The sequence below is a fragment of the Gopherus evgoodei genome, chromosome 2, assembly GCF_007399415.2.
Source record: "Gopherus evgoodei ecotype Sinaloan lineage chromosome 2, rGopEvg1_v1.p, whole genome shotgun sequence".
Taxonomy (NCBI): Eukaryota; Metazoa; Chordata; order Testudines; family Testudinidae; genus Gopherus; species Gopherus evgoodei.
In genome coordinates, this window is record NC_044323.1 from 64056607 (window position 1) to 64071550 (window position 14944).

The following is a 14944-nucleotide window of genomic DNA, read 5'->3' on the forward strand; positions in this document are numbered from 1 at the left end:
GTTTTGCTGAAGGCTTTTATAAATAAGCAGAATTTACTTAGAAAAGCTTCTTGGTTTCTGTATCCATATCCAGAATGGAACTGAGAGGATATGCAGAAGACAAGTTTATTACTAGTAGGCTTGTACTTCATACAGTGTCAAAAACACACACAACTCTAATTTTTCTTTTCTTCTCCCTTAAGGTTTTTCTTTGTATCTTGTTTCCTTCACCTGTGTTACACCAGAGCAGTGGTGCAAGCAAATCCTAAATTTGCGACATCATTATGATTGATTAAAAAACAAAACACAGCACTGCCCTGGTTTTTTCAACTGTCAGAACTAAATTGAAGTACTATAGGGTATCCTGCAGCTTATTCAGTTTTAGAGTTTCACACCACAGACAGATTTTTTGGGTATATTCTCCAGTGGCAGACCTGACTGGGGCTAACTCTTAATAGAAGCTCTGAGGCAAACTTGATTGTCTATCAGCATAGTGATCCTCATCAGCGCCTGCTGCAGCTGTTTATGTGCTGTTAACGTTCATGAAATGAGGAGACAATTGACAGAGCTGATGAGAGGTAGCAGCCACACAGGGCAATTTAGCTGATGTGCCTGACTGCAGTGTGAAATGTGTGACATGCTTGGCTGGCGATAGCAGCATATACAGATCACTCAAAACGTACTGTTGAGAAGCAAGAATGAATCTAAATCAATGGATTTTTTTCCCCATTGAAATTCTAGATAATAGGATGTCAAATTAGACTCAATCTGTCAATCTGAATTTTATTTCTGAGTTTTAGTCCTTCATAAAATGTTGTTGTGCCTCATAGTCTGGTGCCCTGCATTTGGTTTAACATAAGATTTTTGTTCTGATATGGCCCCAGGCATTTGCAGTCAGGTGACCAATGTATTTCCTTAATCAATGTATTAGTAGGAGTGTTCTAGTATCACTGGCACAGATTTGACCAAGCACCTACACTATAAAAGGCAGTTTGTTTAGCTATTTATATTCATTAACAAGTTCCTTGTTTTTTGTCTGTTCCAGTAAAAATAGTGTTTCAGAAGGTCCAAAGTAAAAGATGAAAATCTAGTCCAAGTTTTCTCTGAAGATGTGTTTGAGAGAACACGTTTTCTCATGGATATTCTTGATAACACTACGTATTTTTTCATAGGATGATGATGAAACTGTACCTTCTGCTCTTGATCCTCCAAGTCTTCTCTTACATGAGCGTGGAACAGGTTTTTGTTTTGATTCCAGGTAAATTTGTCGTATCTTTCAGCACTGTCATCAACTCAAAATATTACTATTCAGAACTTCCGAGTAGTGTTCATTGTTCCCAGGGAATTCACTCTTAGATGTGCAGTTTGAGACTGTTGGCATTGTGCCTCATTTCACAGAGCGTGACAACATTTTTGGCACATAAATGACATTTTTTCTTGCCATCTTAATTGTGAGGTTAAGTTAAGAACTTCTATAAAGTGTTATGTTTGCTAAGAGCAGACTAAGTAGTTATGAGCAGAGAGAATGGTTTCCTAAGAACCTGCTTGGCCATTAAGACATTCAGAAGAGTTTGCATTCAGTAGTAGCTGGAATTATGTCAAAATTATGTAACCTTTTTTGGTGCCATGTTATTTTGAAATTTCAATATAAAACTATTTAAACTGCATTGAACATTTCAGCTAATGTCTGTTCTAATTAACTGTAAAACCTTACTTGGATACTTAGGGGGCTAAACCTGCTCCCATTTAAATCAGTTGCAAAACTCCTATTGACTTCAGTGGCAACAGGATCAGACCTTTATTTCTCAGCTTTACTCAGTGATACATTGTGTCAGTGTTTCATTTTCTTTTTTTCTTTCTCCCAAGTTTTGATGTGCACAAGAAGTGTCCCCTTTGTGAAGTGATGTTTCCTCCTAATTATGACCAGAGCAAGTTTGAAGAACATGTTGAAAGTCACTGGAAGGTGTGCCCCATGTGCAGTGAGCAGTTCCCTCCTGACTATGATCAGCAAGGCTTTGAAAAGCATGTTCAGACGCACTTCGATCAGAATGTTTTAAATTTTGACTAGATAAGTATAAGTAATGTTTGTTTGGGGTTTTTTTGTAGTCAAGCTTAAAAAACATCTCCACCAGGCAGTCCACCTAGAGAAAAGAAAATGCAGCTTTCATATAACTTAATGCAGATATCTAAATGCTACTTTCAGTATACGATACTCTACAGTGTAATTGGAGTTAAGGTAAATCTTTGGCCTATCAGCAATTGTCAGGTTAGCCTCTCTTAATCTAATATTCTATAAGGAAAAAAATCCACCTTGTATATGTGTCTGTGTTTATTCCCTGTTTAGTGAAACCTGTAAGGACACAGGGAGAACTTGGATGTGATTGGCCTCAGAAACAAAGTCTAATTTCTTGGTGCTGTTAGTTACATAGACTGACTGGAGGTTTCTCTTGACCATGATTGGAGCATGATTAAATATTAAAACTTACAGTATGTAATAAAAGGATGTTTCTCATAGTAACCTTGTGAAGTATTTCTTTGGATAACTGTTGATTCAGAACATTACATAATTTATCCTATGAAAATATAGTTTTCTAATCTACTACAGAAATGTAATGTAGTTGCATGTATTGAGAGACTACATGCTTGCAACAAAAAATAATAATTTATGGCAAATACTTTAAGACAAATATTTTATAAGTAAAAGTAGAGAATAACTTTAAAGTACATTTATGTTTTAAGGAAGTATTTTTATTAATTGAAAGGAACTGTTATGCTTAGGATGACTAAAAAAATAATTGTTTAAAAATCACTACCATTCAGTTTAATTTGCACTTGGTAGAAAATATTGTTTTGGAGAAACTCGTCGTGTATGTTTTCATACACAATCAAATAGTACTTTTTTTTTGGACTAGGGTTTTAAAAATCTTTTACATTTTAATTTTGTACATTCTTTCCACTATGTAACTATCAGTATGTATATCTAAAAACATTTTATATTTAAAGAATTACTTTAAAGTATGTACTAACTAAACCAAGAAAGTAATATGTTCCTTTGGATAAAATAATTTGGTTTTCACCTGTTGTACAGTAGTCTTGTTACATTAAAGACAAAATTGTTCATGGAGTCTGTGGTGTTCCCCCTATGTTTCTTTAACCAATTAAATTACATAATTTACTTCTTTACTTTTCAAAAAGTTTTGCTTAGCTGGAGTAAGAGATGACTTACTCTCAAATACTTATTTGCTTCTCTTCTAGAAGAGAAGACCTAAACAATTGTGTTGTCTGCAGTTCCCTTTTTCATTTATGTGGCCAGTGTTTAATAAGAGATTGGATTTTCCCAACTAAAACTAGTCGTCATGGACAAATTACATCTGAGTATGCAGCCATTACATCATCCGTTTTCTTTTAAGTCTTGTAATTCTGTTGAGGAAATCTAGTACTCTCAAGGGTTCTTAAAAAATAGTGTAACAAAATACTGAGCACTGATTTTTAGTACACATTATTGACTAGTATATAAAATATATAAACAGAACACATTTTAAAGATAGAATTATTAGTAAAGGCACAAGTCTTGTTATGGCTGTGTGGGCCACCAAAATCTGAAAACAACCTCAGCACTCAAGTTTGTCTTGAAGCAGATTCAGGACTGGTAGAACTTTCTTACGAAAATTAAGGAGTCTTCTTTGAGTAGGATCCCTAGATATGCTTGCTTCAGGTGCACATGCACCTCTTGAGCTCCTGATAGGAGATTTTCAATTAGAAGTGTCTGTTTGGCCTGTGCATGCATCCTATGCCTCCTCGTGCCAGATACCAATGCAAAATAAGGGTGTAAGGACAAACAGTTCTCAGTTCCTTCTTAACTGCCTCAGCCTGAGATGGAGTCCTAGTGTGTCCACCGTGGATGGACTTAGTTGTTAGCTTTTCTAATATTTCTATAGTGGTTAACTATAAAAACAATCTTAGTGTACTTAAGCAGTGATAGGATTGTTTTACTCCTCTTTCCCCTTTTTTTCCTGGCAGGGTATACCTGGTTCATCACATTTCAAACATTTCCTCTCCTGCTGAGTGACTATACCTGTGAGCAATGGTCATTTAAAGTGTGTCCGTTGCTTGGGTAAGTCCCATGTCTCCCAGAAGTGCAACTTCTGCCTGGCCCTCATCTCCAGTGCAAGGAAAAACTAGGAGATTAAACTCAGACTGCTAATGCTCCCTTTGGCCAGCTTCTGAGTCAGGTCAGGAGACAATGCCTCTCCTCCCAGTATATCTGTCACCAGAGAGATATCTTGGAAGACTTTGGAGGCTTTAGGGAAGGCTTCCAAAAAGAGGAGTGTGGATTCTCACCTTAGGGAGCCAGCTCCAAAGTAGGCCAGGTCCCTGGTGAGATCTCTTCTACTCAGTATCATTGAGTTGAAGGAATCCTTTTCTGGTAACCACGGGGCCATAAAGTCACATAGCATGAAGGAGAGGGATGGCTCCAATAAGGCCTCAGCACCTTGCACCAGCAAGGAGGGAAAGCAGACACTTGGGAGTGCCACAGTTAAGTTCAGCCCAGCTGTTGGTACCTGTGCATTCAGGCCAGCAGTAAGTACCCATGCATGCTGCTCTCTAAGCACTGAGCAAAGTACAGCACCAGATGCCATTGGCATCTACTTCAATATGCCCACCATCGCTGATACATCAGCTTCAGCGACTGTGGTCTCTAGTACTGCATCAGTACCAATTCTCTATTTATTTGGTATCGTAGGAGTTCCAGATACATTTAAAGACTTACTTCTTGATAATATACGAACTGGAGTTCCCTTTCTTCATGGCTACTGAGTGTGTCTCAGTACCGAGACCCTGATATCCAGACTACTGTCCTTTTGGCACCACAGGACTCTCCACTGTTTTCTGCAAGTGCTTCTCCTTTGGATGAGATGGAGGAGACATCCAGTTGGCCTCCTCTGTTTCTATTTCTGTACAGGGTTCTCAAGCATATCCCTTTAGGAACACATTCTCTGAAAGTCATAGGGAAGATCTAGGTTCATTATCAAGAGTGATTGAACCAACTTTGCATGCTACCCCCACTTCTGTATGCGCCCCCCAGACTAGGGACCATCTAATAAGGAGGACAAAGTTGTACAGTGCTCTCTTCCCCTACCCCTCACAGGCGGTTATCCATAGCTGATGGTTGTTGGTGATTTCAAGACCTCAAAGAAGATAGCTGACACTCTTAATTCTTTTTGAAGAGAACAAGGATTCACAGCACAAAGTGGTGTATGTCTTGCAGTCAGCAACAACTTCCAGGGTGGTGTTACCCATCAATAAGATGCTCCTAGATCCGGCTAAGATGGTATGGCAGACACCTGCAATTATTCTGCTCACACTTAAGTGGGCAGATCAAAAAGTAAGGGGATCATAATACTACTTTTCTCCCACACTCCACCTCACTCCCTGGTGGTGGATGCAGTAAATGAGGGGTAGGATAGCACTTCTCTAAGTCTACCGCATATGACAAGGATCAGAAAAGGCAAAAGGCCTATTCGTGAGCAACCCTGCATTCAGATCACAAATTATCAGGTGATCATGGCCAAATTTAAGCTTACAGATATGGCTTTTATTGAACATCTGCCACAAGAACATAGGGCACACAGTTTGTAAACCTTTGGATTTACAAACTGTGCCCATTAGTCCACTTTCCCCTTTGAGGACTGCCATGCCTACTTCCAACATGCTTGGAGGTGGATCACTACAGAAAAGTAGGTCATACTATCCATTTTACATCACTCCCTCCCATCCCCTCTCCCGGTCCCTCTCACAAGCTCTTATTGAGGTAAGACGTGAACTCCCCTTTGATTAGGAGCAATAGAGCAGGTTTTTCCTCCTCACAAGGGCAAGGGATTTTACTAAAAGTATTTACCCTCTGGCCTTCTTTGGCACAAGGAGAGACCAATCTTAGATCTAAGGCTTCTAAAAAAGTTTGTAAAGTCTCAAAAGTTCAGGGTGGTGGCTCTGGCAGCTATAATTCCTTTTTCCAAGGAGGTGGTTTGATTTTCAGTCCTCAACCTGCATGCTGCATAATTCCATATAACAATATACCCATCACACAGGAAATAATTATGCTTCACTATAGGGCAGGATTATTTCCAATACTGAGTGCTACCCTTCGGCCTTTTTGTGGTCCCAAGGATGTTCTCAAGAATCCTGTCTTTTTACCTCCAACTAGAAGTGATCCTAGTTTTCCCATATCTCAACAACTGGCTACTCAAGGGCCATTCCTACGAAGCAGTGCTATCTTCCAACCAGATGGTCTTTCATCTGTTCCAGGAGTTGGGATCTGCAACTGAATATATATATGCAAATATGCCCCTGCAAACTCTGTCTTCTATATAGGGGTGTTAATGTAGACTCTTATTTATAAATATATATATATATATATATTTATTTATATATATATATATAAATAAGAGTCTACATTAACACCCCTATATATATATATAAATAAGAGTCTACATTAACACCCCTATATAGAAGACAGTTTGCAGGGGCATATTTGCACTCATTGAGAGCCTGATCCTACTCTCTCTTAGATTTTATCCTTATTGGGTCTGGTATGGGCAATTCAGGGGTGACCTCCAATCACAATAAGGAATAGTCTTCAGCTCCTGGGAAACATGGCAGCTTGCATCTTTGTGACCAATCCCAGAAGGCCATATTTCCACTGCTCCAGTCAGACACACTTTGGACAGACAGGTGATGGTGAGTCTACAAATAAGGAACTCCTTAGATAATGGAAGAATCAACTCCATATCTGTCATGTGTTCCTTTCTGTCACCCAGTCCTTTCAGTGACTTTAACAATAGATGCATCACGGTTGAGGTGGCGAGCCAACCTCAATACCCTCACAATTCAGGTTTCCTGAGTTGTCCACCTGCACTATCTCCACATCAATCTGTTGGAGCTCTGATCTGTCAGGAACACTTGCCTTCATTTCTCTCTCTCATAAGAGGCAAATCAAGCAGGGTCATCCTAGATGACGTATCTTGTCTGTTCTGTATTAAGCAAGGAGGCATAAGATCCCCTTTCTGTGTGCCGAAGCCATGAAAATATGGAAACTGTGCATAGCTCATCAGATCCCAATTTAAGCAGTCTACCTCTTAGGGAATCAGACCACAACAGCTGATATCCTCAGCAGATGCTTTTCACAGGATTACAAATAGGAGTTAAGACACCCAAGTACTCCACAGGTAAGTCCCTTAGTTTTCAGTTTAAACTGATTTTTAACAACCCCCCCCTCCCAGGCTTTACAAAAAGTATTTGTTTTTTTTCCTCTCCTGATTTTCACCCTACTTTTGTATCATTCAAATGTGTATATATATAAAGAACTTGTTTTATTAGGAAAATACAATACATTGCATAAGATGTGTGTGTTAGGATAAAATGTTAGTCTGTGTGTATAGGAAAAGCTGCCTGTTGAAGTGAGGCTATGTATTAGTCTAGAAGTTACACACAAACAAACAGGCACGCACATAAGCTCTGAAGGACGTGTGCATCTGAACGTACTGATGAATCTCACACTCAGCACGTACGCATTTCAAGCTGTTAGCAGATAATGGTTTAAATCTGACACTAAAATGGGAAGAAAACGAAAATCTGTATCAGAATGTTTCAGAACACAAGTATTTAAAAAGAAAAAATAGCAGAAAAACACGTAGTTGAGTGTATGCGCTGCAAATGGTGTGGCCCAATTATTAAATATAACTATTTATAGGCTAATAGTTCCACATCTACAACAATAAACTCTTTATTCAAATGAAGAGAGTTATTTGAGAATTACAGATATACTGTTTTCTTAAACTCAGAGGTGGCATTGTGTTTTAGTTCTGCAGCAAACCACGCTGAATTTCATTCATCAAAGCATTAATCTACTGAATACTTCCCCCCCATCCTTCAGTCCTCCAAAATAAACTGAAAAATTCCTGGGAAAAATTAAATAAAATAAAAACCAAAACCGAAGGGCCTTACCCATAGCATATCCCTAAGATGGGGACTGCCAGAGGTGGCTGTCTTCATCATCCCTAAGAATAGGAAGTGTCCTCTTTTCTGGGCCACCATTCCTTGGGAGATGTTTTTCTTCTATCTTGGAATAAGGGTCTGTTCTATGTGTTTCCGTCAACATCGCTGATACTAAGAGTGATGAACAAGACCAGACAGGACAGAGCTAGAGTTATTTGTGTAGTGCTGACCTGGCTGAGACAAGATTGGTACCCTTACCTGCTTCACCTGGGTGTTCAACTGTTGTCAAGTTCCTGAACATTCCTCATCTCTTGTCAGAGAATGTGCATCATAGGCATGGCTCCTGGATGGTTCATTGGTTTAGAATCCTTCTGCTCTACAGAAGTACAACAGGGGTTACTGAATAGTAGAAAGATCAACCAGCACTACTTACTTGCAGAAATGAAAGATTCTTCCATTAGTGTTGTCGATACCATCCTTTCAGTCATCCTGGATTATCTGTTGGAGCTAAAGAAAGTGGGGTTATCAGTTCCATTAAGGTCCATTTGGCCACAAATCAGCCTTTCATCCTCCAGTAGGATTCTCCATATTTGCTCACCTGGTGTCGTCTAGGTTTATTAAGGGTTTAGGGCATCTCTACCCGTAAATTAGAAATCTTATCTTGACCTGGGATCTCAACCTGGTACTCCGTTACCTTATGAGACCTCTGCTTGAACCAATGGCAGCTTGTTCTTTGTTGCATTTATCTATGAAGACGGCCATTTTAGTAACCATCTCCACCCACCAACAGGTAAGATAGCACATTCACCCAGATCACAGGCAACAGCTACAGCATTACTGAAGAATGTACCAATATATGAAATATGTAGGACCTTTGTATGGGCTTCAGTATTGTTTTCAAAACATTACACCCTGATCTGTGCTGTCAGATCTGATGTGGCACTTGATTTTGCAGTATTATCTTCAGTACAAAGCTCTCCCCTCCATCTAGGGATACTAAGTAGAAGTCACCTGAAGTGGAGCACCCATACGGATGCTACTCAAAGAAGAGGAACTACAGTTACTGCACAAAGCGAGCAATCTTTTTTTTTTTTTTTTTTTTCCCTTCCAACTGCTATGTATAGCAGGGAGATTTGTACTTGTTTACATTTATGAAGTACCTACCTATTGCTCTGACTGGTTCACAAAAAGGGCCACAGACAGGTATCAAACCCTCACAGCATGTTCCTATTTAACCTCCCAAATCCTCAGACAATTATCCATCTCAAAATCATGCCTCCATCCCTGAAGACCACCTAAGCTGGGCTGCTTTGGACCAACAGGGAATATGAATATGCACACTTTACCTGGCCAGTCTTGAATCAATGAAGATGTCATTATCGAACAGCCTCAGAAGAATTCACTTTTTGTTTAAAAATGTTGAAGTGTGTTTTGTGTGGGAAACAGGAAAGAAGCTGGTGGTTACAACTAACAACTGGCACATATTGAAAATCTTGATGTAGCTTTTTTTAAGCATAGTTTGTAGCATTCCACAGAATTTGACAACTAACCAAGTTGCCCGGATGTTTTGGTGCATTTGGTTTTAATTATTGCATTGACAAACTGCCAAAAAAGGAAATAAATAATGCATAAAAATACTATCAGTCTGTGCAGATCAAACTAATCACCCTTAGAGATAATGAGAAGTAATAATGAAGCAGTCATATTTGTTTTGGGTCAGAGGCAGTTTATTTTAAATGTGATTTGATTTACATTTATAAGCAGCTTTCTTGACAGGAATATTGATTCATTAAGTTGCCTTCAGTTCTAAAACAAACCTCTGTCACTTTCAAACTTAATGTACTTTGTCCCCAACAAAACATATGAAAATATAATTTAAAGCACACTTTTCACAGACACAGTACAATACATTCACTATACACAGTATAACAAAATAGTCCCATCTTTACCTGTTTAATAATACTGTCACAATGAATAGGTAAATAGAAACTGGAATTTCATTTTCATAGTTGAAAGGAATTTACATGCAATGACTTTTTATGACAGTTTAGCTATTAAATTAACATAACCAGCCTATAGTTTCTTGCACTAGAACAGAGCCAAATGATACTTGCTGTCCCAATCTGCTGCCAAAACAGTTCAGAAGGTAGGAACTAACCAAATGAGATCTTTTATACATCAACAAGTTGATTCTCATGTCTGGATCATTTAAACTAAATAGACAACGCTATCTCCTCTTCAGGATTTGAGGCAATGATTTGTTTAAATGGGAGTTTTGCAAATGCTTCTTTAAAACCTCATTATGAGGGGGTCAGTAGTTTGTTAACAGAAAATTGTCATCTTTTCAAAGTTCATTTTAAATGTTTTAGAAAAATTGAGAGGTCTGTTTCCCATTTGTTTGAACTTTCATGCAAAATACAGGGAGAGAGGAAAGTTACTACACTTCAAAACACTTAATTTGTTTTCATGGGAAATAAGTCTGAATTTTTATAGGTGTTTTAAGCCCGGGCTACACTAGCGGGGGGGGGTGGGGGCGGGGGCGTGTTTGAACTAAAACTCGCAACTTTGGTTACGCTGTTCACATAGCTGAAGTCAAAGCATCTTAGTTTGACTTACATGGCCATCCTCACAGCGGCAAGTCGACTGCCGTGCCTCCCCCATCGACTCCGCTTACTCTTCCTGTCGAGGGGGAGTACGGGTGTCAATTCGTGGATAGATTTTTTTTATCACGTCTCATCTGGACGCAATAAATGGATCCCTGATACATCGAACACTACCCGCCGATCCAGTGGGTAGTACAGACGTACCCTGAGCTTCAAAGAATAGCACTTGTGAGAGAAGAAAGCTCAAGGCATGATGGTACTGTAAGAAATATATGTTCATGTATGGTCCAGACAAGTTATTTTATAATGGCTCTTGTTTCAAGTCAATCTTTGACACTGGTTGCAAGAAGCACTTCATCTTCAATAAGGCTCATGTCATATTTCAGCAAAGTGATTTGTAAAGCTAAACAGATATTTCCAATTGGAATGCAGTGATCTACAAATAAGAGGCAAAAAATATACAAAGAAAATTTCAAAATATAATGAACGTGAAGGAGGGTCACTAGAAATTTCTGTAACAAAAGCAACATACCTCCTTAAACCAAGCTTAGAATTTTTATTTGCAACCACAGGCATAAGTTAGTACTGTAGTTGCAAGAATTGGCAACGCATAAAACATTACATCTGTTGGCAACAGAGAACTACAAAGTGCTTTAAAACTTCATCTGAGATGAAGATAGAATTGTTTCTCTCTCACACACAAATTTGCACTTAAGTATTTCGAAGTGTCTTTCTAACAGTAGATTTCAGGAGAAAATATTTAGTTGGCCTGGGATCTTGGTCCTCAAAAGTTTGATGGGCATGAACTTAATACATCATCTTGTATAAAAACAAAGTAATAATCCTAACACTAAAGGTGATTGTTTACTAGTTCAAATGGCAAGATTTTCAGCATTTCAAAAGGGAAAAAAGAATTTGCAAGATAATATAAAATACAGCAAGCACACCTTTTTATGTATGTTATTTAAGTATGAAAATATTTTTAGCATATTATGTTAAACATTCTTTCTTATTTATATTTCCAATACCTAAAGACTTGCTACACCACTGATAACTCCATTATGTAAGGCATGTTAACCAGTTTGACAATGGTGGTATTGTTTTGGTTTTACACACACATGAACGGATGTGTTGAAAATCTTCAACCACATTACAATCTTGAAATGATGTCAGTGCCAAGCTTTCCTCTTCACGCCCCTATTTAACACTGCAGTACAACTAAATATGCAACACCCCCTTATTTTTGTTTTGGGGAAAGTGTTCTGAAGAACCTACAGCTTTTTTTAGCACCTTATATCAAAGTAATGAAAATGGGTATGATGATTACAAGTGCAAATGTACAAAATCATTAACTCTACAAAGATACATCATTCCAAATTACAGAAAAATTTAAAGCATGCATTTTATTTTTTTTTAAAGGGTGCTGAATGCTTCCCCTGAAAAAGGTGGCTGTTTTCAAAATCAGCAACTGCTGGTGAGGATTTCTTGGCACATTTGTGACCAGCATGTTATTGCTGCATCTTCCTGATAATCTCAGCAGACACTGGGGGATGGAAATTGATTGTGTGGTGCCGCAAGCCCTGAGCTGTCTTGTAACTCTTTCCACAACGACATTTGAATGGTTTGCGTACACGGATCTGTGTTCTGTGGCCATTCTTGGCATGGTACTTTATACCGTTCACATTCTGTGGGTGAAAGAGTGAAATATTGGTTGTCATATATCATCTAACATAATTGCTTGGCTTTCTGCTATAAAAACCTGAACAGACTACTAAACTTTTTGGGACAAAATTGCATAATTATTAGTAACTGTCTCTAGGTGTTTGCTACAGTACAAATATGCCCTCCCTTCTAATTCATTCAAGACACGACTAAGGGCTTGGGCCCTAGGAAGGCATAGTCTGCAAACCAGGGCATACAGTTTTAATGGGTCAAACTTACCTTGTAACCTATCACTAAATGGTTAACCTTAAAATTAATATGTGGTATGACAAGAAAGAAGAGGTTACTTACCTGTAACTGGAAGTTCTTCGGGATGTGTGGTCCCTATTTGCATTCCAAACATGAGTGCGCATGCATGCCATGCACCAGAAGTTTTCAGCAGCTGTGTCCACTGGCTTGCATGCACTTTGTACGTTGCCTTGTACTCCAGGTGAGGTTATAACAGGCCATGCAGGGCGATGCTCCCTTAGTCATTCTCTTACTGCTGAATCGGGCTGTCTGTCTGCAGCGGCGGGGACAGTGGGCGGATATTGGAATACAAATAGGGACCACACATCTTGAAAAACCTCCAGTTACAGGTACAGTTACTCCTCTTCAAGTGACGGTCCCTATCTATCTATCTATTCCAAACACGGGTGAGTACCAAGCAGCAATCAGCTCGAAGATGCGTGAGAGGTATAGCCATCCGCAGGATGGCATGGTCCACGGTCACATCTTCGGCTGCCCCTCTGTCAGTGCTGTAGTGCAGGGGTTCTCAAACTGGGGGTCATGACCTCTTGGGGGGAGGTCACAAGATTATTATGGGGGGGGTCATGAGCTGTCAGCTTCCATTCCCAAACCCCTCTTCGCCTCCAGCATTTATAATGTTAAATATAAAAGTGTTTTAATTTATAAAGAAGGTTCCAATCAAAGGCTTGCTGTATGAAAGGGGTCACCAGTACAAATGTTTGAGAACCACTGCTGTAGCGAGTGGTGAAGGTGTGTACAGAGTGCCAGGTCGCCACTTGGCAGATATCATACCAGGGGCATCTGTCAGGAAGGTGGAGGTGGCTGCTTGGGCCCTTGTGGAGTGGGCTGTAATTCTGCCAATTGGTGTGGCTTTGGACTATGCATGTGGTATTGGACTCCATGATGCAAGCAGCGATCCACTTGGCTATGCGCTGAGAGGAGAAGGCGTGGCCCATGGACCTCTCCGTAATGGCAACGAAGAGACATGGAGAGCCATGGGCCCTCTCTAGGTAGAATGTGAGTGCACAGCAGACATCCACAGACTGCAGGGTCTTGTCTGTGGAAATGATGTGCGATTTAGGATGGAAGTCCAGGCAATGGATGGATTGATTGAGGTAGAACTCCGAGACCACTTTTGGGAGAAACTTAGGGTGGTTTGTCCTTATGGAAGACGTATATGGGGGATGGGGCGGTCAGCCATCATGGCCACCAGCTGGCTGCCCTGCCGAGTGGAGGTGATGGCTACAAGGAAGAAGACCTTCATGGATAAGCGTGAGACAGAGCATGTGGCCAGGGGCTCAAGGGGAGGTCTGGTGAGGGCAGAGAGCACAAGACTGAAGTTCCAAGGAGGGGCAGGTGTGAAAACCAGAGGGAAGACGTTTGTCAGCTCTTTCAGAAATTGGGTGGTGGTAGGGTAAGTAAACACCAAGTGGCCATCCACAAGTGGGAGCAAGGCACCAAGAGCCACCAGGTGGACCAGACAGAGCTAAGGGAGAGGCCTGAGGTCTTAAGGTCTAAGAGGTAGTCTAGGGTGATGGGGAGACAGATGTACTTGAGGGAAATGGTGGTGGTGTGCCCAGGAGGTGAAATGCTTCCATTTCGCTGTGTAGCACACTAGAGTGGAAGATCATGTGCTGTGCATAAGTATGAGTGGAGCAGGCATTGTCTACATGCAATCCCCATTCAAAAACCAGGCCATCAATCGAAGCAGGTCTGGGCTGGGATGATGGACTCTGCCCAGGTCCTGGGTGAGGAGGTCTGGCAGATCGGGGAGACCGACTGGGGGTGGGAGGTGAGTCTGAGTAACCAGAACTGGAAACCAGAACTATCTGGGCCAGAACAAGGCTACCAGGAGGAGCGGTGGTCACAGCCCAACTACAACGCCTGGGGTACATCAGGGCACGCTTAGATTCAATGGCACCTTAAGTCTTCCTTCTGGTGGACCATTTTGCCGCCTTGACAGCCCACATAACGCTCATATCTCACACACCACAGTGCACCGCTCTCTCTGTCTCCTCAGCCACATGGTGGCCTGCACCCCATGTGATACCACATACCTACATTCACTGTCTACAACTCTGGTCCCCTTCAGTCTGCCCAACATCAAGCATCTGGACACTGATCCATGGCTGGTCTGCACTTCCTTCACCGGGTAGACCGATGCTGCAAGACATCCCATTCGCCACCTCCGGCCCCATAAGCACCCTTACTACGGATGTCTCCCTGGCTGGTTGGGGAGTCCACTTAGATGGCTGTGCCACACAAGGGTCTTGAACTTATCACAAGGCACACATGTGCATCGATATCCTAGAGCTGCGGGCAGTTCGCTTAACCGCCGCACATTCCTGCCTCTTATCCACAACCAACACATTCAGCTCCTCTCCAACACCACCACCGCAGGAGCATACGGCGAGGAG

At 40.7% G+C, this 14944-nt stretch overlaps 2 protein-coding genes across 4 annotated transcripts in view; one reads left to right on the forward strand and one right to left on the reverse strand.

Moving 5' to 3' along the window:
* TAX1BP1 (Tax1 binding protein 1) overlaps positions 1–3103 on the forward strand; it is a 78200-nt gene extending 75097 nt beyond the window's left edge. For all 3 annotated transcript variants that reach the window (XM_030550848.1, XM_030550850.1, XM_030550849.1), the window contains 2 exons: positions 1152–1237; positions 1846–3103. In XM_030550848.1, the coding sequence (XP_030406708.1) occupies positions 1152–1237; positions 1846–2047 (288 nt within the window). In that variant the 3' untranslated portion in view covers positions 2048–3103. The remainder of the gene's footprint in view (positions 1–1151; positions 1238–1845) is intronic.
* Positions 3104–11983: 8880 nt separating this feature from the next.
* Positions 11984–14944, reverse strand: part of JAZF1 (JAZF zinc finger 1) — a 265415-nt gene continuing 262454 nt past the window's right edge. The window contains exon 5 of the mRNA XM_030550851.1: positions 11984–12262. Coding sequence (XP_030406711.1) covers positions 12086–12262 — 177 coding nt within the window. The 3' untranslated portion in view covers positions 11984–12085. The remainder of the gene's footprint in view (positions 12263–14944) is intronic.